Below are 27977 nucleotides of genomic sequence, written 5' to 3'. Positions count from 1 at the left end.
ATGGTTAAAACTAGTGGAACTTGCAAACCCCTGACAGTTTGTCCATATTTTAAATTGAATTAAAATGGTTATTTATACATGTTTTTCCATGTGTCATGCTTGCACTATGTATATATTTGTATAGAGCTGTGAAGTGATATCCATTCTCTGTCCTTCCCCCCCCCCTTTTTTTTTCTCTCTATCTATTATGTTAATTGTTTATTTATTAGTTTATATATACCATCCCTCTTCATACCTTTATCCCCCTTTACCTTCTTCCCATCTCCCCATCTGTTTTTTTTTCTTACCCCCTGCCCCTTTTTCATAAATAATAATAAAAAACAATGTAAACAATAATAATGTGTATGAGAGAAAAATGCCAGAATGGATGGAAATGGAAGTAATATGTATATATATGTATGTGGCAAATGTAGTCTTTGTTAAAACATTGTTTGGAAAATAAAAAATTAAAAAAAAAAAATAATATGGTAATGCGTATTTACATATGTATTACAAATGAATTCTCATCTCCTTACTCTAATTTTATATAGTTTTGTTCTAAACCAGTTGTTTAGATTATGTCTTGATATTGGCAATTTTAAGACCCAATAAACGAGTCTATCATCATGCTATACATCTTTACATTGTAGCAACTATAAAATGCTTCCATCTTAACATGAAATTGGTTTGGGTTAGGATATAAATGCTTCCATCTTAACATGAAATTGGTTTGGGTTAGGATATAACAAAGTATACAGGAAGTGGTCATGTAGGAACCGAATTCCCCTCCCATTAAAATAGCTCTTCAGATTATACAACTTACTTCTCTGAGCTGTACTTGGTAAAACAGTCCAGATTCACATGGGCCTTGCGTGACTTCTCCGCCTTCAGCTCCTGATAAACAAACAGTCCCAGATGGCCACCCTCAGCTGCAGCTATTGTGTAACAACAAAAGGTAACTGTAGATTTCATACACAGAAAACAAAATGGCCACCCACAGCTGCAGCTATTGTGTAACAACAAAAGGTAACTGTAGATTTCATACACAGAAAACAAAATGGCCACCCTCAGCTGCAGCTATTGTGTAACAACAAAAGGTAACTGTAGATTTCATACACAGAAAACAAAATGGCCACCCTCAGCTGCAGCTATTGTGTAACAACAAAAGGTAACTGTAGATTTCATACACAGAAAACAAAATGGCCACCCACAGCTGTAGCTATTGTGTAACAACAAAAGGCAACTGTAGATTTCATACACAGAAAACAAAATGGCCACCCACAGCTGCAGCTATTGTGTAACAACAAAAGGTAACTGTAGATTTCATACACAGAAAACAAAATGGCCACCCTCAGCTGCAGCTATTGTGTAACAACAAAAGGCAACTGTAGATTTCATACACAGAAAACAAAATGGCCACCCACAGCTGCAGCTATTGTGTAACAACAAAAGGTAACTGTAGATTTCATACACAAAAAAACAAAATGGCCACCCACAGCTGCAGCTATTGTGTAACAACAAAAGGGAACTGTAGATTTCATACACAGAAAACAAAATGGCCACCCTCAGCTGCAGCTATTGTGTAACAACAAAAGGTAACTGTAGATTTCATACACAGAAAACAAAATGGCCACCCACAGCTGCAGCTATTGTGTAACAACAAAAGGTAACTGTAGATTTCATACACAGAAAACAAAATGGCCACCCTCAGCTGCAGCTATTGTGTAACAACAAAAGGTAACTGTAGATTTCATACACAGAAAACAAAATGGCCACCCACAGCTGCAGCTATAGTGTAACAACAAAAGGTAACTGTAGATTTCATACACAGAAAACAAAATGGCCACCCACAGCTGCAGCTATTGTGTAACAACAAAAGGCAACTGTAGATTTCATACACAGAAAACAAAATGGCCACCCTCAGCTGCAGCTATTGTGTAACAACAAAAGGTAACTGTAGATTTCATACACAGAAAACAAAATGGCCACCCTCAGCTGCAGCTATTGTGTAACAACAAAAGGCAACTGTAGATTTCATACACAGAAAACAAAATGGCCACCCACAGCTGCAGCTATTGTGTAACAACAAAAGGCAACTGTAGATTTCATACACAGAAAACAAAATGGCCACCTTCAGCTGCAGCTATAGTGTAACAACAAAAGGTAACTGTAGATTTCATACACAGAAAACAAAATGGCCACCCTCAGCTGCAGCTATTGTGTAACAACAAAAGGTAACTGTAGATTTCATACACAGAAAACAAAATGGCCACCCTCAGCTGTAGCTATTGTGTAACAACAAAAGGTAACTGGAGATTTCATACACAGAAAACAAAATGGCCACCCACAGCTGCAGCTATTGTGTAACAACAAAAGGCAACTGTAGATTTCATACACAGAAAACAAAATGGCCACCCACAGCTGTAGCTATTGTGTAACAACAAAAGGTAACTGTAGATTTCATACACAGAAAACAAAATGGCCACCCTCAGCTGCAGCTATTGTGTAACAACAAAAGGTAACTGTAGATTTCATACACAGAAAACAAAATGGCCACCCACAGCTGTAGCTATTGTGTTACAACAAAAGGTAACTGTAGATTTCATACACAGAAAACAAAATGGCCACCCACAGCTGTAGCTATTGTGTAACAACAAAAGGTAACTGTAGATTTCATACACAGAAAACAAAATGGCCACCCACAGCTGTAGCTATTGTGTTACAACAAAAGGTAACTGTAGATTTCATACACAGAAAACAAAATGGCCACCCACAGCTGCAGCTATTGTGTAACAACAAAAGGTAACTGTAGATTTCATACACAGAAAACAAAATGGCCACCCACAGCTGAAGCTATTGTGTAACAACAAAAAAGTAACTGTAGATTTCATACACAGAAAACAAAATGGCCACCCACAGCTGCAGCTATTGTGTAACAACAAAAGGCAACTGGAGATTTCATACACAGAAAACAAAATGGCCACCCTCAGCTGTAGCTATTGTGTAACAACAAAAGGCAACTGTAGATTTCATACACAGAAAACAAAATGGCCACCCTCAGCTGCAGCTATTGTGTAACAACAAAAGGTAACTGTAGATTTCATACACAGAAAACAAAATGGCCACCCTCAGCTGCAGCTATTGTGTAACAACAAAAGGTAACTGTAGATTTCATACACAGAAAACAAAATGGCCACCCACAGCTGTAGCTATTGTGTACAACAAAAGGTAACTGTAGATTTCATACACAGAAAACAAAATGGCCACCCACTGTAGCTATTGTGTAACAACAAAAGGTAACTGTAGATTTCATACACAGAAAACAAAATGGCCACCCACAGCTGCAGCTATTGTGTAACAACAAAAGGTAACTGTAGATTTCATACACAGAAAACAAAATGGCCACCCCAGCTGCAGCTATTGTGTTACAACAAAGGTAACTGTAGATTTCATACACAGAAAACAAAATGGCCACCCACAGCTGCAGCTATTGTGTAACAACAATAGGTAACTGTAGATTTCATACACAGAAAACAAAATGGCCACCCACAGCTGTAGCTATTGTGTAACAACAAAAGGTAACTGTAGATTTCATACACAGAAAACAAAATGGCCACCCTCAGCTGCAGCTATTGTGTAACAACAAAAGGTAACTGTAGATTTCATACACAGAAAACAAAATGGCCACCCACAGCTGCAGCTATTGTGTAACAACAAAAGGTAACTGTAGATTTCATACACAGAAAACAAAATGGCCATCCTCAGCTATAGCTATTGTGTAACAACAAAAGGCAACTGTAGATTTCATACACAGAAAACAAAATGGCCACCCACAGCTGTAGCTATTGTGTAACAACAAAATGTAACCCTATAGAGGTATGCAGGCTGGTAGCCTTGCTTAAGCCCCAATGATATTATTGGTGATAGATGATTGTAACCCTATAGAGATAGACAGGCTAGTAGCCCTGCTTAAGTCCCCATGAATATCATTAATAGATATGATATTTGAATATTCCCGCTAGGTAAACAGGAAGTGGGGTACCTGTTGAACCTTGACAGAAGTTGTCATGTTAGCCGTGTATAATTGTGGATCGCGGGGCTGAGTTAAATTATAGTGTATTTTATAAGAGTACAAGTATTAGTTATTTAATAACAACCATGTATATATTTATTAGGCTGTGTTTAATTTCATAGTGCATTATTGTGGTGTATATAGTGTTGCTGAGACCTAGTATTGATGTGTAGTATATTTAAAGGTCAGTAACGCGGGATTGTTTACTCATGTTTGCAGCCAGAGTTAGGTTGTTGTTTTAAGGCATGGCCAAACTAGGTGACCGAAATATCAGTAAATTGTTACGGCACCTACTTAGTAGCGACTACGTGGGATGTTCTGGAAAGCATGGCAGGACATCGCACGGTCTATGCACGTGTTAAACTAGGTGACCAACTTATTAGTTAATTGTTACCGAATAGGTATGGGTATGGTAGGGACTACGTGGAATGTTCTTGAAGGAATGACAGGACATCGCGTAGTCCACACACCTGTTTAACTGCGCAGTATAGTTTGTTCAAAATGTGCATATTACAGGCGGTTCTGTCCAGCCTCAACCAAGTCCAGTCAGAAAATCAAAACATTTCTATTTTGTTAAGCCTGCATCAGGCGCCGGTAAGGCTGTATTCTGAATTAAAATTAGTAAATTTTGACAGTTTATGATGAGCTGGGTAACCTTTGGGGCAAGCATTGTCCCAACGGCACGTGTACCAGTCACGTACCCAATCATTATAAATAGAGGGCCGCAATAGGCCCCAGTCAGACGGAGACTGAAACCAGACTGAAGACAAACTAGACTGAAACCAGACGGAGACGGAAACTAGACTGAAATTAGACGGACATCAGACGGGAATAAGACTGAGACTGGGTACTTCCGCCTCACATACACCTACGTCACCGCCTCCTCTAGGGCCACACACATGAGAGAGAGAAAGTGAGAACTCTTGTCTACACTTTGAATAAAAGCCGTCAACAAGCTTCTACCCTACTCCTTGTCGTCATTTCGACCAACACAGCCATCCATAGGGCGACAAGGTGGGGTAAGGGGTTATGTTATTTGGTGCTGCATGACCAGGCTCTTCAATATAAAGAAGAAAAGAAAGAACCTGAAGACGAAGAAACAGACGGCTAAAGGTAAGCGAAATTTCTCTACTTTGATTAGTACCTCTAGTAGCTGACCATTTTTAATGTTGTTTAGGTATTTAGTGGTATAATTTAGTTAGTTAGAAACCAGGTACTGTCAGTATACATATTGCTTGCAATATTTAAAAAAAAAATGTCTCTCAATTTAGATATAGACATGGCCCAATTAACTGAGCGTATGGCAGGTCTAACACAGACAGAACGAAATCAAAATATGCCCACAGATCAGAATATTGCTCAGGAAGATAGTGAGGTAGTGTTAAGAAACATGGCACAACATTTTAAGAACTTCTCTGCAGCTATGACAGCACAGGGAGTTTTCCAGGTCGTTAGGTCATTTGAGGGTGACCCCACTAAATTCAAGACCTGGATAAAAGATATAGAAAAATACGCGAAATTAGTAGGGCTAGATGACAAGGCAATCCCTAATATAGCGTATCAAACAAGTGTAGGTTCAGTAGGGGATTTTATCAAACGATATTTAGACGATTTAGAGGGAGATCTGTCTTGGGAGGACCTTAGGAAACTCCTCAAACAAAGATTCGCTGACATAACAGATTCGCATCAAGCTATGGCCTTATTACGTAAAACGATACAGAAACAGGACGAAAGCGTCCAGATATACGCTGAACGACTCCTGCAAGTAGCAGAAGACGCGTATCCTGATGCCCAGGAATGTGTGAAAAAGGGCATTGTTCAAAGACAATTAGTTAACGCCTTTTGTGATGGGTTGCATTTCGACTATGTTAAGATGAAGGTTATGCGCGAGGACCCAGACACATTAGAAAGGGCGGTACATATAGCTATGCGCGAACAGAACCTTAGGAAAAGGTTCAATCTAAGACAAGACATGAATAATGATAATGACATGGTCTTAAGGCCAAGACAGGAACATGTATATGACCCTCAGATAGCCCCTACGCAAGACACCTACTTTAACCTTAGACATAACGAAACTAACACGAGGCGAGAAGTACCAATGGACATTGACCACACCAGACAGAGACAGTGTTATAAATGTAAACAAAACAATATCATAAGACATAGACCACGCCCAGTACAAGACAGAAATTGTTTTAGGGAAACACAGAGGCAGACACCCCTTAATAGAGCCCCTAGAAATAGGTATTCAGACAATAGCAGATATCATAACCAAAGTCAAAATAGGTCGTATAGTACAGGTAACAGAGTGCAAACTCAGAACCCCCCACAAGTGCAGTCATTAGGTCGAAATAAACAAAGATCACAATTCAGATGTTTTCAATGTAATGGAGAAGGTCACATAAGAAAGAACTGCCCCCAATTAAATAGAAAAGGTAGGCCGTTAAACTAAGGACCTCGCTTCATAAGGAAACCGATGGGGCGAGGTTGAAAAGAAATAAGAAGCATGTGTCTAAGAAAATAGAAATATCGGGTAACCCAAGTACAACTGTGATAAAAATAGGTAAACAAAAATTAAGAGCTCTCTTAGACACAGGTGCTGAGGTTTCCATAATCAGCAATAGGATTTTTAAGATGTTACCGAATAAACCACGACTAAGAAAAGAAAGCATGACTCTCCAATCCGTCAGCAGTACACCGCTCAAGGTAATAGGTTCAGCAGACATTTCATTTCAAATAAGACATTTGACCTTAAGACATAAATTTTATGTTGTTGATGGCATGAACAGAAACTGCATCCTTGGTTTAGATTTTCTTAAACAAAATGGCGTTAGAATGTATTTTGACCTTGCATGTGTGTGCGTATAGGTAAGACCTATTTTCAATTAGAGGAAGACATACATATTGCCTCAATAATAAGGACCACCCACAAGACATTGTTAAGACCGCAAACGGCAACGGTATGTCAGGTAAGACTCCCAAGAACTTTTAAGATACCAGGATCAAAGCTCTTAGAGATATCAGCAAATGACACTTGTATATATGATGAACCTGGTTTGACCTTACAAAACGGTGTAACAAAGGTCACGAACCCTCGCAAGATACCTATCTTGATACTTAACCAAACAAACAGGACGATTAACCTAAAACGAGGAAGTGTAGTAGGCAAAGCACAGGCCTTAGAAGACAAAGACATTTCAAGTATAACTGCGACAAAAGACGATGACAAAGACGAAGAAAACTTTAAGGAGGTAGATGTACCAGACGAGTACAGTGCTGAGACACTAAAGATATTAAGAAGAAACAAGGATCTATTCGCCAAAAAAGATTCTCAGCTTGGACATACAAAAACAGTTAAGATGCATATAGAAACAGGAGATCACAAACCAATTAAGAACCGACCTTACAGGACACCCCTGAAGAAACGTCAAGTAGTGGACGAAGCCATTGACGAGATGTTAAAGGCAAAGGTCATAGATAGGTCTAGAAGTCCCTGGAGTTTTGGCTTAGTGGTAGTTGATAAGAAAGATGGAAGTAAGAGAATGTGTGTAGATTTTAGGAGTTTAAATAAGATCGTTACCCCGATGTCAGTACCTCTTCCTTTGATAGATGACATTTTGACCCTCCTAGGACACTCAAAACATTTCACTACATTAGATTTGAAAAGTGGATATTGGCAAGTAGAACTCGACGAGGAAAGTAAACAAAAGACAGCTTTTGCCTGTCACAAAGGACTATTCCAGTTCAACAGAATGCCTTTCGGACTAAGTAACGCCCCTGCTGTCTTCCAAGAATTGATGAATATTGTCTTACAAGGATGTGAACAATTCGCCACAGCTTACCTTGATGATGTTATAATTTACAGTAAGACAGCCGAAGAACACCTGAAACACTTACAGATAGTCTTCAACAAATTAAGACAACATGGACTCAAACTAAAGCTTAAGAAATGCACTTTCTTCAAGAAAGAGACGGAATATCTTGGCTTTATGATTACGGACAATGGTGTAAAGCCGGACCAAAAGAAAGTTGAAGCTATTAGGGCTTTACCAACCCCTACTTGCGTGAGGGATGTAAGAGCATTCATTGGAATGTGCGGTTACTACAGGAAGCACATCCCCAACTTCTCAAAAATAGCGGAATGTCTTACAGAACTAACAAAGAAGTATGCTAGGTTCAAATGGACTGAAGAATGTCAGAAGTCATTTGACTATCTTAAAGAAAGTCTTACAGTAGTGCCTCTACTAGCATACCCAGACCCAAACCAACCATATGTGCTTTATACAGATGCATCAGACACATGCATAGGAGCTTGTCTTACACAGAAGACAAAGGAAGGTGAAGAAATGCCACTTTATTACTTGTCACATAAGCTTAGCCCAACACAGCGTAGGTGGTCTGTGATAGAGAAGGAAGCATTTGCTGTGGTATATGCTCTTCAGAAGCTTGATAACTACTTACACAACAGTTCCTTTGTAATAAGAACGGACCATCGCCCACTTTCTTACATATTCTCAGACAAGAAGACATTGAATAAGAAACTCTCTTTATGGTCCCTTACTGTAGCGTCTTATAATTGTAAGGTAGAATATATTGAAGGTAGATTTAATTGTTGCGCGGACTTACTATCGCGACTACCAACAGATACAGCGGAAGAAGCTGAGGATAAGCAAGGAGAAACCCAGGAAACTAAAGACATTCATGATGTCTTGGACGTAGATGACAGAGCCTTAGAGATTGGAGCTCTCAACTCTAACAAGTTTTAAGCCAAGAGACTTTGTCAGTAGTACAGTTGATACTCCAGACGATATTGTTAAACCTCATATGGATCTCCCTAAAGACATAGACATAAGAAAAACTCAAGACAATGACGAAGACATATCAAAGCTGAAACTTAGACTTTGTAATGGACAAGCAACCAAGAGTGAGGAGGAGCGCTTCTTGGTTGTAGATAACTTAGTGTATTATTTGTCAAACGCGGAATCAGATGACCCGGTCTTGAGACTTTACATTCCGAAGGAACTTGAAGGAATGGTGATAAGACAGTATCATGATTTCCTAGGTCATATGGCAGTTGACAAAACATATGACGTAATAAGAAAGAAGTATTATTTTCCTTTGTTATACAAGAAGGTTCACCAACACATTGAAAAGTGTGTGACTTGTCAGACAAGAAGTCACAGTAACCCTTATCCTCCTCTTCAAGACAGCCAGATACCCCCATACCCTTTTGCTAAGGTAGCAATGGATTTGTCAGGCCCTTATCCCCAGACATTATCAGGAAACAAATACATCGTGTCGTTCATAGACGTTTACTCTGGCTTTCCGGAAGCATTTCCAGTCCCTGACAAATCAGCAGCAAACATTGTACATCTTATCTTGGAAGAACTATTCCCAAGATATGGTAGCGTATTAGAACTGGTTACAGATAACGGTTCAGAGAATATCGCTAGATCAGTAAAGGAGACACTAGAAGCATTGAATATCCACCATGTTACCACTTCTTATTATTGCCCCCAGTCAAATGGAAAGGTGGAGAGATTTCATAGAACGATGGTAGACATTTTGGCCAAGAAGATCAAAGAAAACGTTAACACGTGGGATCTTTTCTTGAACCAAGTATTGGCCGCAGTAAGATTTCATACCAGTGAGGTAACAAAGGCATCACCTTTCTTCCTGCTTTATAACCGCGATGTAGTACTCCCCTTGGACACAATCTTAAAGCCAAGACGGCGGTATGCCGGTGAAGAGTTACACAAGATCGCCTTAGAGCAGCAACATAAGTCCTTTGTTCTAGTGCATAGACACATGAAGCAAGCGAAGAAGAAACAGAAGAAACTCGCTGATAGGAACTGTAAAGACGAGAATCTTAAGACAGGAGATCCGGTTTACATAAGAAACCATAAGCGTACCTCAAAACTGGACAATAAATGGACACCTTATTATAGGATCATAGAGCAAACTGGACCAGTAAGTTTTAAGGTAAGAAACCAGCTTACAGGTGAAGTCACGAAGACACACGCGAGGCATTTACGATTAGCAAATGTTGATGAATGGGAGTTGCCCAAAGATAATATAGGTCGACCTTTAAGGAAATCGACATATGTAGTTCCCCCTGAGAGCAGTTCAGAGGAGTCTGAGGAGGAAACATCCTTAAAAAGAGTCATAAGACATAGAAGACAAGAAAGGTCAGATTCGGACTCTGAGGATGATATTCCGTTAATGGAGCTAAGACAAAGGCTCCGGACTCGAGAATTGGACAAAGCTAGTCCTATTGATTCAGATGATGAACTTATACCCTTAACACAATTGAAAGGTAAGTTAAAAGAAAACAATAACGCTGACACTCAGACAGATGACGATGATGATGATGATTTTGTAGATGCGTCTGAGACTGGTGGTACTGCTGATGACATGGAGATTGATGCGATAAATAAATTAACAAATGAAGTTACGCCCCAAATCTCTATCGCAGTAGATAAAACATGTCAAGATGATAGGCTCCACAATAGAAAAGATGTAGATTCTAAGAATCAGACAAAGAAAGTTAAGAGAGATATATCAAGAGACTCTGAGGACAATTCAGAGCTATTTAAAAAATGCCTGAAATATTTTCTCCGTGATCAATAACGAGATTCATTAGTGAATCGTTTCTTATCGTTTCAGAAAACGAAATATAAGGCTCCATAAAAAACAATTATAGCTTGTAGCTTTTGTTCTTAATATTAATCCTTACGAAGAAGTTCTTAGAAAGTTAAATAATAGTCTGTCAGAAATAACCATATAACCAAATAAATAGGACGAGAATACATCTTAATAACAACCTTATAAGATTGAACCATGAAGTTGAAAATGTAAGAAATACACAAGACTTTCTTCAGTCAGAACTTACCGATATTAAGACACTACATCAAGCGAGAACTAAAAGAGCTTTAATTCCTATAATAGGTAAAGCATTGAACTTTCTGTTTAGTACTTTAGATGAAGGTGATATTAATACAATCAAAACTAACGTAGACCTAATCAAGTCAATCTTAAGCATGCAGTAAAGGAAAGCTTAACAATAATTTATGCTGCACAAGGTCAAATCACTGATAATAGAAGGAATATAAATGACGTGATTGATACCTTAGAGAATCTAAGAAGCATAGCTCTAAATTTAACAGAAGCAATACAAGATATTGATGAATATTTAAGTACATACACTAAGATCGACAGGGCCCTTATATTAGTGAAGCAAAGGAATTAGTTGGATTAGCTAGAGATTATCTTAATCATTTGAAACTTCAGATCAATATGCTATCTCTAGGACATTTAAGCCCTTCAGTCATTTCACCCCCAGACTTGTACGAACTCCTTATAGAAGTAGAAAGCAAACTTGACCCAGGTGTAAGAGTACCTTTTGACCCGGAAACTGACCTTTGGGAATTTTATAAGACAGTGACCTGTACGACACTTATTAGTAATGATAGCCTTATTGTAGTCATTCCAATTCCATTAATAGACACAATTGGCAAGTTTGCTGTGTACCGAGCACATAACCCTCCTCTTCCGTACCTTGGATCGAATCAAACAAATATTTTGGCGACTTTTAAATTAGAAGCAGAAGCTCTTGCAATCAATGAAGCGAAAACACAATTGGTTACAATGACAATTGAGGAGATGAATCAATGTGTAAATAGCGTTAAAAACTACTGCAGGTTTCGTAGTCCAATGTATACTATAATGGGAAATAAGAAATGCATTGTTAATCTTTTTTTTTTAATTGGACCAATAATTTAGTTAAATATTGTACTACAGTAGTACAAAATACAAACACTTCCCCTATGGCCCAGTATTTGACCAATGGCCAATGGATAGTTGTCCATGATAGATCCTTGACCTTTACACTGAAATGCCCCTATAGAGCCCAATCTGGTACTGTGGTGACCAGATACCCTATTGACACCTTATCCCTTACGGAAGGTTGTTCTGCATCAAATGAATATATGACCTTGCCCTCATATTATCATTCAGAGAGTAAATATAACCTAACAGATCATTTTCAACAGGTGATTTCAAATTATTATGTAGGCTCCATTGAACTCTGGAAACCAATGACCCAAAGACTACCAAATATAAAAAACATTAAGATACCCCATAAACTTAAGCCTATAAAGGAAATCCCCATTGATGAGTTGATAAATGAACTTGACAATTCATTTGATCTTGAACCCATGGAATCTGATTTGCCCCTCTCGACCTACTTGTCGATAGTAGGTGTGGTAGTAGTTGTTGTTATAGTGATATATTTATGTCGTAGGAGAATTAGGGATAAATGTCAGAAATGTAGGTTAGGTAAATGGTCAGTGAAAAGGGGAAAGTCAGAGTCGAGTGCTTCGCAAGCCTCAAGAACAATGCAAAGACTCAAAAGTAACCAATCCACAGAAGACATGACAGCCTTAGAAGAATTGATGACAACATACATCAAGGAACTCATCCACCAGGAACAAGAAAACAAAGAAAAACCTACACTGATGTCAGGAAATTACCCTGAAGGCGTTCGTGCCCCATCACAAAGTGGAGGAATTGAATCGGGTAAACAAGACTGCCTTACAACCCGAGTACGAAGTGTAATATACCCAGACTTAAGAAAAGAGCTCAGTCTTCCATAGACAGATATAAAGTAACGTCTTGGTCGTAACAAGACAATGTCTAAATGTGAAGAAGGAAATGATAATGACCCGGTGAAACATTATGCCTTGATATTTAACGATTAAAGATACTTACGAGACAAAGATATACATATAATGTCTCGGTTATTACAAGACAATACGGAAACGTCTTGGTGTTAACAAGACCAACTCTTGTCTGGATATTAACGTTAATCAATTAAAAAAAATCAGAATGTCTTAATGCGGATAAGACAAAATGTGACCTCTTCAAGAACCGTGGTGGATGACGGACCTAAGAACATAAAGAAGCTCTGGATATAATTAAATAAGCAGCAACTGTGGAGATAAACTGTGGATTTTTATATATGAGCAGCCATATTATTACGAATGATTTTTTAACGATGAAGTGACCATGGAACTGTGTGACTGTTAAATAGGTTCAAACTAAAATGGACGTGACTGTGAAATAATATTACTGATTTTCAACGATGTAGTTACCATGGAACTGTGTGACTGTTAAATAGGTTCAAGCTAAAATGGACGTGACTGTGAAATAATATTACTGATTTTCAACGATGTAGTTACCATGGAACTGTGTGACTGTTAAATACATTGTATGTTCGAACTACAATGGAAGTGAATGTGAAATATGTTTGAACTACAATGGACGAACTGTGAAATATGTTTGAACTACAATGGACGAACTGTGAAATATAATTACTCGCCAACTTTATGATGTTGTGACCATAGAACTGTGACTGTAAATAAGACTTTATATTGCATGAATATATTAAAGAGATGTTTATAGTATAACGTCCAAGATAATTACAATATGTGTATGTACATGTACATATTGTGCATTAAGGTAAAAGAGTTTAATAGTTTAACGTTTAATAGGATAACTTCGCGATAATTAAAGATATACTGCATGACGCATGCGAATGAAAGAAGGTTGAAAGGAGAAATGAATGGAATGGCCACTAGTTACTATTTAGGGAATTTTTTTTTTTTTTTTTAAAAGGAGGCGGTGGTAAATTGAAATATTAATAATACTTGATACTTTGCGTTAAGAAATATGTAAGCCATTCTGAGAAATGCCTTACATATTGTCTTGTTTGAAGAAAGGGGCGATTGTAACCCTATAGAGGTAGGCAGGCTGGTAGCCTTGCTTAAGCCCCAATGATATTATTGGTGATAGATGATTGTAACCCTATAGAGATAGACAGGCTAGTAGCCCTGCTTAAGTCCCCATGAATATCATTAATAGATATGATATTTGAATATTCCCGCTAGGTAAACAGGAAGTGGGGTACCTGTTGAACCTTGACAGAAGTTGTCATGTTAGCCGTGTATAATTGTGGATCGCGGGGCTGAGTTAAATTATAGTGTATTTTATAAGAGTACAAGTATTAGTTATTTAATAACAACCATGTATATATTTATTAGGCTGTGTTTAATTTCATAGTGCATTATTGTGGTGTATATAGTGTTGCTGAGACCTAGTATTGATGTGTAGTATATTTAAAGGTCAGTAACGCGGGATTGTTTACTCATGTTTGCAGCCAGAGTTAGGTTGTTGTTTTAAGGCATGGCCAAACTAGGTGACCGAAATATCAGTAAATTGTTACGGCACCTACTTTGTAGCGACTACGTGGGATGTTCTGGAAAGCATGGCAGGACATCGCACGGTCTATGCACGTGTTAAACTAGGTGACCAACTTATTAGTTAATTGTTACCGAATAGGTATGGGTATGGTAGGGACTACGTGGAATGTTCTTGAAGGAATGACAGGACATCGCGTAGTCCACACACCTGTTTAACTGCGCAGTATAGTTTGTTCAAAATGTGCATATTACAGGCGGTTCTGTCCAGCCTCAACCAAGTCCAGTCAGAAAATCAAAACATTTCTATTTTGTTAAGCCTGCATCAGGCGCCGGTAAGGCTGTATTCTGAATTAAAATTAGTAAATTTTGACAGTTTATGATGAGCTGGGTAACCTTTGGGGCAAGCATTGTCCCAACGGCACGTGTACCAGTCACGTACCCAATCATTATAAATAGAGGGCCGCAATAGGCCCCAGTCAGACGGAAACTAGACGGAGACTGAAACTAGACTGAACTCAAACTAGACTGAAACCAGACGGAGACGGAAACTAGACTGAAATTAGACGGACATCAGACGGGAATAAGACTGAGACTGGGTACTTCCGCCTCACATACACCTACGTCACCGCCTCCTCTAGGGCCACACACATGAGAGAGAGAAAGTGAGAACTCTTGTCTACACTTTGAATAAAAGCCGTCAACAAGCTTCTACCCTACTCCTTGTCGTCATTTCGACCAACACAGCCATCCATAGGGCGACAAAAAAGGCAACTGGAGATTTCATACACAGAAAACAAAATGGCCACCCACAGCTGTAGCTATTGTGTAACAACAAAAGGTAACTGTAGATTTCATACACAGAAAACAAAATGGCCACCCACAGCTGCAGCTATTGTGTAACAACAAAAGGCAACTGTAGATTTCATACACAGAAAACAAAATGGCCACCCACAGCTGTAGCTATTGTGTAACAACAAAAGATAACTGGAGATTTCATACACAGAAAACAAAATGGCCACCCACAGCTGTAGCTATTGTGTAACAACAAAAGGTAACTGTAGATTTCATACACAGAAAACAAAATGGCCACCCACAGCTGCAGCTATAGTGTAACAACAAAAGGTAACTGTAGATTTCATACACAGAAAACAAAATGGCCACCCTCAGCTGTAGCTATTGTGTAACAACAAAAGGTAACTGTAGATTTCATACACAGAAAACAAAATGGCCACCCTCAGCTGCAGCTATTGTGTAACAACAAAAGGCAACTGTAGATTTCATACACAGAAAACAAAATGGCCACCCACAGCTGCAGCTATTGTGTAACAACAAAAGGTAACTGTAGATTTCATACACAGAAAACAAAATGGCCACCCTCAGCTGCAGCTATTGTGTAACAACAAAAGGTAACTGTAGATTTCATACACAAAAAAACAAAATGGCCACCCACAGCTGCAGCTATTGTGTAACAACAAAAGGTAACTGTAGATTTCATACACAGAAAACAAAATGGCCACCCACAGCTGCAGCTATAGTGTAACAACAAAAGGTAACTGTAGATTTCATACACAGAAAACAAAATGGCCACCCACAGCTGCAGCTATTGTGTAACAACAAAAGGCAACTGTAGATTTCATACACAGAAAACAAAATGGCCACCCTCAGCTGCAGCTATTGTGTAACAACAAAAGGTAACTGTAGATTTCATACACAGAAAACAAAATGGCCACCCTCAGCTGCAGCTATTGTGTAACAACAAAAGGCAACTGTAGATTTCATACACAGAAAAACAAAATGGCCACCCACAGCTGCAGCTATTGTGTAACAACAAAAGGCAACTGTAGATTTCATACACAGAAAACAAAAATGGCCACCTTCAGCTGCAGCTATAGTGTAACAACAAAAGGTAACTGTAGATTTCATACACAGAAAACAAAATGGCCACCCTCAGCTGCAGCTATTGTGTAACAACAAAAGGTAACTGTAGATTTCATACACAGAAAACAAAATGGCCACCCTCAGCTGTAGCTATTGTGTAACAACAAAAGGTAACTGGAGATTTCATACACAGAAAACAAAATGGCCACCCACAGCTGCAGCTATTGTGTAACAACAAAAGGCAACTGTAGATTTCATACACAGAAAACAAAATGGCCACCCACAGCTGTAGCTATTGTGTAACAACAAAAGGTAACTGTAGATTTCATACACAGAAAACAAAATGGCCACCCTCAGCTGCAGCTATTGTGTAACAACAAAAGGTAACTGTAGATTTCATACACAGAAAACAAAATGGCCACCCACAGCTGTAGCTATTGTGTTACAACAAAAGGTAACTGTAGATTTCATACACAGAAAACAAAATGGCCACCCACAGCTGTAGCTATTGTGTAACAACAAAAGGTAACTGTAGATTTCATACACAGAAAAACAAAATGGCCACCCACAGCTGTAGCTATTGTGTTACAACAAAAGGTAACTGTAGATTTCATACACAGAAAACAAAATGGCCACCCACAGCTGCAGCTATTGTGTAACAACAAAAGGTAACTGTAGATTTCATACACAGAAAACAAAATGGCCACCCACAGCTGTAGCTATTGTGTAACAACAAAAGGTAACTGTAGATTTCATACACAGAAAACAAAATGGCCACCCTCAGCTGCAGCTATTGTGTAACAACAAAAGGCAACTGGAGATTTCATACACAAAAAAACAAAATGGCCACCCACAGCTGCAGCTATTGTGTAACAACAAAAGGGAACTGTAGATTTCATACACAGAAAACAAAATGGCCACCCTCAGCTGCAGCTATTGTGTAACAACAAAAGGTAACTGTAGATTTCATACACAGAAAACAAAATGGCCACCCTCAGCTGCAGCTATTGTGTAACAACAAAAGGTAACTGTAGATTTCATACACAGAAAACAAAATGGCCACCCACAGCTGTAGCTATTGTGTTACAACAAAAGGTAACTGTAGATTTCATACACAGAAAACAAAATGGCCACCCACAGCTGTAGCTATTGTGTTACAACAAAAGGTAACTGTAGATTTCATACACAAAAAACAAAATGGCCACCCACAGTTTCAGCTATTGTGTAACAACAATAGGTAACTGTAGATTTCATACACAGAAAACAAAATGGCCACCCACAGCTGTAGCTATTGTGGTAACAACAAAAGGTAACTGTAGATTTCATACACAGAAAACAAAATGGCCACCCTCAGCTGCAGCTATTGTGTAACAACAAAAGGTAACTGTAGATTTCATACACAGAAAACAAAATGGCCACCCACAGCTGCAGCTATTGTGTAACAACAAAAGGTAACTGTAGATTTCATACACAGAAAACAAAATGGCCATCCTCAGCTGTAGCTATTGTGTAACAACAAAAGGCAACTGTAGATTTCATACACAGAAAACAAAATGGCCACCCACAGCTGTAGCTATTGTGTAACAACAAAAGGCAACTGGAGATTTCATACACAGAAAACAAAATGGCCACCCACAGCTGTAGCTATTGTGTAACAACAAAAGGTAACTGTAGATTTCATACACAGAAAACAAAATGGCCACCCACAGCTGCAGCTATTGTGTAACAACAAAAGGCAACTGTAGATTTCATACACAGAAAACAAAATGGCCACCCACAGCTGTAGCTATTGTGTAACAACAAAAGGTAACTGGAGATTTCATACACAGAAAACAAAATGGCCACCCACAGCTGTAGCTATTGTGTAACAACAAAAGGCAACTGGAGATTTCATACACAGAAAACAAAATGGCCACCCACAGCTGCAGCTATTGTGTAACAACAAAAGGTAACTGTAGATTTCATACACAGAAAACAAAATGGCCACCCTCAGCTGCAGCTATTGTGTAACAACAAAAGGTAACTGTAGATTTCATACACAGAAAACAAAATGGCCACCCACAGCTGTAGCTATTGTGTAACAACAAAAGGTAACTGTAGATTTCATACACAGAAAACAAAATGGCCACCCACAGCTGTAGCTATTGTGTAACAACAAAAGGCGACAGTAGATTTCATACACAGAAAACAAAATGGCCACCCTCAGCTGCAGCTATTGTGTAACAACAAAAGGCAACTGTAGATTTCATACACAGAAAACAAAATGGCCACCCACAGCTGCAGCTATTGTGTAACAACAAAAGGTAACTGTAGATTTCATACACAAAAAAACAAAATGGCCACCCACAGCTGCAGCTATTGTGTAACAACAAAAGGTAACTGTAGATTTCATACACAGAAAACAAAATGGCCACCCTCAGCTGCAGCTATTGTGTAACAACAAAAGGTAACTGTAGATTTCATACACAGAAAACAAAATGGCCACCCACAGCTGCAGCTATTGTGTAACAACAAAAGGTAACTGTAGATTTCATACACAGAAAACAAAATGGCCACCCTCAGCTGCAGCTATTGTGTAACAACAAAAGGCAAGTGTAGATTTCATACACAGAAAACAAAATGGCCACCCACAGCTGCAGCTATTGTGTAACAACAAAAGGCAACTGTAGATTTCATACACAGAAAACAAAATGGCCACCCTCAGCTGCAGCTATTGTGTAACAACAAAAGGCAACTGTAGATTTCATACACAGAAAACAAAATGGCCACCTTCAGCTGCAGCTATAGTGTAACAACAAAAGGTAACTGTAGATTTCATACACAGAAAACAAAATGGCCACCCACAGCTGTAGCTATTGTGTAACAACAAAAGGTAACTGTAGATTTCATACACAGAAAACAAAATGGCCACCCACAGCTGTAGCTATTGTGTAACAACAAAAGGTAACTGTAGATTTCATACACAGAAAACAAAATGGCCACCCTCAGCTGCAGCTATTGTGTAACAACAAAAGGCAACTGTAGATTTCATACACAGAAAACAAAATGGCCACCCACAGCTGCAGCTATTGTGTAACAACAAAAGGTAACTGTAGATTTCATACACAGAAAACAAAATGGCCACCCACAGCTGTAGCTATTGTGTAACAACAAAAGGTAACTGTAGATTTCATACACAGAAAACAAAATGGCCACCCACAGCTGTAGCTATTGTGTAACAACAAAAGGTAACTGTAGATTTCATACACAGAAAACAAAATGGCCACCCTCAGCTGCAGCTATTGTGTAACAACAAAAGGTAACTGTAGATTTCATACACAGAAAACAAAATGGCCACCCACAGCTGTAGCTATTGTGTAACAACAAAAGGTAACTGTAGATTTCATACACAGAAAACAAAATGGCCACCCACAGCTGCAGCTATTGTGTAACAACAAAAGGTAACTGTAGATTTCATACACAGAAAACAAAATGGCCACCCTCAGCTGCAGCTATTGTGTAACAACAAAAGGTAACTGTAGATTTCATACACAGAAAACAAAATGGCCACCCACAGCTGCAGCTATTGTGTAACAACAAAAGGTAACTGTAGATTTCATACACAGAAAACAAAATGGCCACCCACAGCTGTAGCTATTGTGTAACAACAAAAGGTAACTGTAGATTTCATACACAGAAAACAAAATGGCCACCCTCAGCTGCAGCTATTGTGTAACAACAAAAGGTAACTGTAGATTTCATACACAGAAAACAAAATGGCCACCCACAGCTGCAGCTATTGTGTAACAACAAAAGGTAACTGTAGATTTCATACACAGAAAACAAAATGGCCACCCACAGCTGTAGCTATTGTGTAACAACAAAAGGCAACTGGAGATTTCATACACAGAAAACAAAATGGCCACCCTCAGCTGCAGCTATTGTGTAACAACAAAAGGTAACTGTAGATTTCATACATAGAAAACAAAATGGCCACCCTCAGCTGCAGCTATTGTGTAACAACAAAAGGTAACTGTAGATTTCATACACAGAAAACAAAATGGCCACCCTCAGCTGTAGCTATTGTGTAACAACAAAAGGTAACTGTAGATTTCATACACAGAAAACAAAATGGCCACCCTCAGCTGCAGCTATTGTGTAACAACAAAAGGTAACTGTAGATTTCATACACAGAAAACAAAATGGCCACCCACAGCTGCAGCTATTGTGTAACAACAAAAGGTAACTGTAGATTTCATACACAGAAAACAAAATGGCCACCCACAGCTGTAGCTATTGTGTAACAACAAAAGGCGACAGTAGATTTCATACACAGAAAACAAAATGGCCACCCTCAGCTGCAGCTATTGTGTAACAACAAAAGGCAACTGGAGATTTCATACATAGAAAACAAAATGGCCACCCTCAGCTGCAGCTATTGTGTAAGAACAAAAGGTAACTGTAGATTTCATACACAGAAAACAAAATGGCCACCCTCAGCTGTAGCTATTGTGTAACAACAAAAGGTAACTGTAGATTTCATACACAGAAAACAAAATGGCCACCCTCAGCTGTAGCTATTGTGTAACAACAAAAGGTAACTGGAGATTTCATACACAGAAAACAAAATGGCCACCCTCAGCTGTAGCTATTGTGTAACAACAAAAGGTAACTGTAGATTTCATACACAGAAAACAAAATGGCCACCCTCAGCTGTAGCTATTGTGTAACAACAAAAGGTAACTGTAGATTTCATACACAGAAAACAAAATGGCCACCCTCAGCTGCAGCTATTGTGTAACAACAAAAGGTAACTGTAGATTTCATACACAGAAAACAAAATGGCCACCCTCAGCTGTAGCTATTGTGTAACAACAAAAGGTAACTGGAGATTTCATACACAGAAAACAAAATGGCCACCCTCAGCTGTAGCTATTGTGTAACAACAAAAGGCAACTGTAGATTTCATACACAGAAAACAAAATGGCCACCCACAGCTGTAGCTATTGTGTAACAGCAAAAGGTAACTGGAGATTTCATACACAGAAAACAAAATGGCCACCCTCAGCTGCAGCTATAGTGTAACAACAAAAGGTAACTGTAGATTTCATACACAGAAAACAAAATGGCCACCTACAGCTGTAGCTATTGTGTAACAACAAAAGGTAACTGTAGATTTCATACACAGAAAACAAAATGGCCACCTACAGCTGTAGCTATTGTGTAACAACAAAAGGCAACTGGAGATTTCATACATAGAAAACAAAATGGCCACCCACAGCTGTAGCTATTGTGTAACAACAAAAGGCAACTGGAGATTTCATACATAGAAAACAAAATGGCCACCCTCAGCTGCAGCTATTGTGTAACAACAAAAGGTAACTGTAGATTTCATACATAGAAAACAAAATGATCTAGAACTGGCCAGAGTGGACGACTAATAACCCTGCTGTACAAATTTAGAAATAACTCCATTAATCGGGGACGTTGCAGAGCCCTATATAGGTTACTAAATTCACCTTTATGTCAGGGTTCTGTGTACCTAATTTTGTCAAAATCTGTCAAGCAGTTTAGGAGGAGTTTGACAGACAATGTTGTGTCTAGACAGACAGACAGACAGAAATATGGACAGACAGATTGACAGAGGGACAATCCCATTCCAGTGTCCCCTCACCCACTTCACTTTGTTGTGGAGGTATAAATATTAGTATCAGTATGACAGTATATGATTGTGATCTATCAAATATTCTTGTACAACGATACAATGATGTAGTTGTTATAATTAAGAATTAAAGATATAAATCTGAACCATCTTTTACACTGACATGCACAAATTCAGTTTATTTTGCCCAGCATAGAACATAACAACAAAAGGAAAATGACATTATCACCTCCAGTATTCTATATATCAATAGGAGAAATCATTTATCACACTACCTACGTACATCCTTCGTAATGGGTTATCTCTGAACAGGAATTATAATATGTTTGGCTAGGCGATTGGGGGCGCGGTGGTTGAGTGCTTAAGATGTCTCGACATATTACCACAACCCCTCAACCTCTGCGAAGTGCGTTTGAATCCGACATGGGGCAGTGATTTTTCTCTGAGTACTCCGCCTTTCCTCCACCAACAAACCTGGCATGTCCTTACATGACCCTGGCTGTTAATAGGACATTAAACTAATATACCTTAAACACCAAGCGATTGTGTGTCGTAGATCGTGAGTTTGAGTCCTGGATAAGGAACGAGTCAATAAATTGTCATCCTTTGTGTGTCTTTGATATGTAATGAGTTTATTATAGTAAACAATCAAAGTATCAAACCTTCAGGGTCCCCACAGGGGTCCACGTCCACCTCAGTCTCACCGATCTCCTGTAGCTGTTGTACCCCCTCTGGTGGTAGAAATATAACTTTTTGTTACCTGACTCTCTAAATAAATTGTAAATGGAGTAATTTAGCTTATTGACCGGTCAATAGGCAAAACATTTGCATGCCCTTTATTGTTGACGTCATAGTTAACTGTTGACATTAAAAACACCAGCACGCCGAATCAACCCACATACCGGTATTCTTTATATAGACAATATCTATAACTACACAACTGACTGTTACGGTATATAGACAATATCTATAACTACACGACTGTTACAGTATATAGACAATATCTATAACTACACGACTATTACGGTATATAGACAATATCTATAACAACACTGTATATATAGACAATATCTATAACTACACGACTGTTACGGTATATAGACAATATCTATAACTACACGACTGTTACGGTATATAGACAATATCTATAATACAACTGTACATATAGACAATATCTATAGCTACACGACTGTTACGGTATATAGACAATATCTATAACTACACAACTGTTACGGTATATAGACAATATCTATAACTACACGACTGTTACGGTATATAGACAATATCTATAACTACACGACTGTTACGGTATATAGACAATATCTATAACTACACGACTGTTACGGTATATAGACAATATCTACACAACAACTGTTACGGTATATAGACAATATCTACACAACTGTTACGGTATATAGACAATATCTATAAGTACTACATGACTGTTACGGTATATACACAACTATTACGGTATATAGACAATATCTATACTACACGACTGTTACGGTATATAGACAATATCTATAACTACATGACTGTACGGTATATAACAATATCTATAACTACAGACTGTTACGGTATATACACAATATCTATAACTACACAACTGTTACGGTATATAGACAATATCTATAACTACACGACTGTTACGGTATATAGACAATATCTATAACTACACGACTGTTACGGTATATAGACAATATCTATAACTACATGACTGTAACTACATGACTGTTACGGTATATAGACAATATCTATAACTACAAGACTGTTACGGTATATACACAATATCTATAGCTACATGACTGTTACGGTATATACACAATATCTATAACTACACGACTGTTATGGTATATAGACAATATCTATAACTACACGACTGTTACGGTATATAGACAATATCTATATAACTACATGACTGTAACTACATGACTGTTACGGTATATAGACAATATCTATAACTACAAGACTGTTACGGTATATACACAATATCTATAGCTACATGACTGTTACGGTATATACACAATATCTATAACTACAAGACTGTTACGGTATATAGACAATATCTATAGCTACATGACTGTTACGGTATATAGACAATATCTATAACTACATGACTGTTATGGTATATAGACAATATCTATAACTACACGACTGTTACGGTATATACACAATATCTATAACTACACGACTGTTACGGTATATACACAATATCTATAACTACACAACTGTTACGGTATATACACAATATCTATAACTACACGACTGTTACGGTATATAGACAATATCTATAACTACACGACTGTTACGGTATATAGACAATATCTATAACTACACGACTGTTACGGTATATAGACAATATCTATAACTACACGACTGTTACGGTATATAGACAATATCTATAACTACACAACTGTTACGGTATATAGACAATATCTATAACTACACAACTGTTACGGTATATAGACAATATCTATAACTACACAACTGTTACGGTATATAGACAATATCTATAACTACACGACTGTTACGGTATATAGACAATATCTATAACTACACGACTGTTACGGTATATAGACAATATCTATAACTACACGACTGTTACGGTATATAGACAATATCTATAACTACACAACTGTTACGGTATATAGACAATATCTATAGCTACATGACTGTTACGGTATATAGACAATATCTATAACTACACGACTGTTACGGTATATAGACAATATCTATAACTACACAACTGTTACGGTATATACACAATATCTATAACTACACGACTGTTACGGTATATAGACAATATCTATAACTACACGACTGTTACGGTATATAGACAATATCTATAACTACACAACTGTTACGGTATATAGACAATATCTATAGCTACACGACTGTTACAGTCTATAGACAACATCTATAGCTACACGACTGTTACGGTATATAAACAATATCTATAGCTACACGACTGTTACGGTATATAGACAATATCTATAACTACACGACTGTTACGGTATATAGACAATATCTATAACTACACGACTGTTACGGTATATAGACAATATCTATAACTACACGACTGTTACGGTATATAGACAATATCTATAGCTACATGACTGTTACGGTATATATGCACAATATCTATAACTACACAACTGTTACGGTATATACACAATATCTATAACTACACGACTGTTACGGTATATAGACAATATATATAATTACAAGACTGTTACGGTATATACATGCACAATATCTATAACTACACAACTGTTCACGACTGTTACGGTATATAGACAATATCTATAGCTACATGACTGTTATGGTATATAGACAATATCTATAACTACACGACTGTTACGGTATATAGACAATATCTATAACTACACGACTGTTACGGTATATAGACAATATCTATAACTACACAACTGTTATGGTATATAGACAATATCTATAACTACACGACTGTTACGGTATATAGACAATATCTATAACTACACAACTGTTACGGTATATACACAATATCTATAACTACACAACTGTTACGGTATATACACAATATCTATAACTACATGACTGTTACGGTATATAGACAATATCTATAACTACACGACTGTTACGGTATATAGACAATATCTATAACTACACGACTGTTACGGTATATACACAATATCTATAACTACACAACTGTTACGGTATATACACAATATCTATAACTACACAACTGTTACGGTATATACACAATATCTCATACTATAACTACACAACTGTTCACGACTGTTACGGTATATAGACAATATCTATAGCTACATGACTGTTATGGTATATAGACAATATCTATAACTACACGACTGTTACGGTATATAGACAATATCTATAACTACACAACTGTTACGGTATATAGACAATATCTATAGCTACATGACTGTTACGGTATATAGACAATATCTATAACTACAAGACTGTTACGGTATATACACAATATCTATAACTACACGACTGTTACGGTATATAGACAATATCTATAACTACACAACTGTTCACGACTGTTACGGTATATAGACAATATCTATAGCTACATGACTGTTATGGTATATAGACAATATCTATAACTACAAGACTGTTACGGTATATACACAATATCTATAACTACACAACTGTTCACGACTGTTACGGTATATAGACAATATCTATAGCTACATGACTGTTATGGTATATAGACAATATCTATAACTACAAGACTGTTACGGTATATACACAATATCTATAACTACACAACTGTTCACGACTGTTACGGTATATAGACAATATCTATAGCTACATGACTGTTATGGTATATAGACAATATCTATAACTACAAGACTGTTACGGTATATACACAATATCTATAACTACACAACTGTTCACGACTGTTACGGTATATAGACAATATCTATAGCTACATGACTGTTATGGTATATAGACAATATCTATAACTACATGACTGTTATGGTATATAGACAATATCTATAACTACACGACTGTTACGGTATATAGACAATATCTATAACTACACAACGGTTACGGTATATAGACAATATCTATAACTACACGACTGTTACGGTATATAGACAATATCTATAACTACACGACTGTTATGGTATATAGACAATATCTATAACTACATGACTGTTACGGTATATAGACAATATCTATAACTACAAGACTGTTACGGTATATAGACAATATCTATAACTACACAACTGTTACGACTGGTATATAGACAATATCTATAACTACAAGACTGTTACGGTATATAGACAATATCTATAACTACACGACTGTTACGGTATATAGACAATATCTATAACTACACGAATGTTACGGTATATAGACAATATCTATAGCTACACGACTGTTACGGTATATAGACAATATCTATAACTACACGAATGTTACGGTATATAGACAATATCTATAGCTACACGACTGTTACGGTATATAGACAATATCTATAACTACACATTTGTTACGGTAATATAGACAATATCTAAAGCTACACGACTGTTACGGTATATAGACAATATCTAACTACACGACTGTTATTGTATATAGACAATATGTAAGACCTACTGGCCACAGCTGCCCTAACTTGGTCTCGTCCCATGTCCATCCCCTCCACCTCGTCAAAACTGGCTCCCTTCTTCCCTACACATGTTACAGCCACACTCGAGTACTCGGGGTCAAGGTCGTAAAATATCCTTGTCTGTCCCTTCTTTAGGGTTTTTTTCAGACTGTAAAATAACGAGATGCTTATGACTTCAGTTCTCATTGAAATAAGCATTCTCTATTATTATTATTGTATAAAGTAGCTACCCATAATGTAATAAAAGAGATGTTGGATCTAAAGCCAAAAAAAATTAATTGCTAGTTTCTCAGGCCACTTTTTTAAAAAGTCAGTGCGGGCGGCGGGAATATTTTTTATTTTTTATTTCTCTGAAAACAAATGCGGCAGATAACATTTTATTTTTTTCTCACTTGAAGGACATGAAAATCAATGAAAACACGTGTAGAAAATGTAAATTCTTACTCAGTCTTTAAGAACAGCTTTTAAATATCTCAATTGTCACTATATTTTAAGAAAACCAGTTGAAAATACATAATCCTGGGAGGAAACATTCCGTTTTGAGCAAATGTTGACATCGGCAGCCATTTTTTACCAGTCAGAAATGAAAGGGGTGGAGGTGATTTGGTGTACGCCGTCCCCGATACCGTACCCGATCCCCGTACCAGGAATGATGTTTATTACAGATTACTTGACAATAAAACAAGCTACGATAATAATGTTGGTACGGTTAGATTTGGAATTCAATTTTACATCATTTTGTCAAATATCAACGCACAATTTTCTTTATTTTTCTCATAATTGCAAATATAAGTTTTTCAAGAGGTGATTTCTTGTACGCCGCTATCAACCGTGAAATTTCATTAATTTTGGTGCATACTAACTATTTAAAGGCTTTTCATAATGTTTGTTGTATTCTCGTAATCAATTATACACATATGATTGAAATTGCAAAGGAATTTTAAAGATTTCAGTTGATACATATGCAAAATCTTGCCTTTATCATGTATCACGGCGATGGCGTACAAGCAGTCTCGAGAT

The 27977-nt window shown here is 37.5% G+C and overlaps 1 protein-coding gene across 1 annotated transcript in view; it reads right to left on the bottom strand.

Annotated features, from left to right (window-relative positions):
* LOC138335682 (cytosol aminopeptidase-like) overlaps nucleotides 1-27155 on the bottom strand; it is a 34388-nt gene extending 7233 nt beyond the window's left edge. The window contains exons 1-3 of the mRNA XM_069284843.1: nucleotides 26945-27155; nucleotides 22495-22563; nucleotides 803-914 (exon numbers count right to left, since the gene is read on the bottom strand). Of these exons, the coding sequence (XP_069140944.1) occupies nucleotides 803-914; nucleotides 22495-22563; nucleotides 26945-27155 (392 nt within the window). The remainder of the gene's footprint in view (nucleotides 1-802; nucleotides 915-22494; nucleotides 22564-26944) is intronic.
* Between the last annotated feature and the right edge of the window lie 822 nt (nucleotides 27156-27977).

Source organism: Argopecten irradians, chromosome 11 (assembly GCF_041381155.1).
Source record: "Argopecten irradians isolate NY chromosome 11, Ai_NY, whole genome shotgun sequence".
NCBI lineage: Eukaryota > Metazoa > Mollusca > Bivalvia > Pectinida > Pectinidae > Argopecten > Argopecten irradians.
This window is presented reverse-complemented; position numbering and strand designations above follow the sequence as displayed.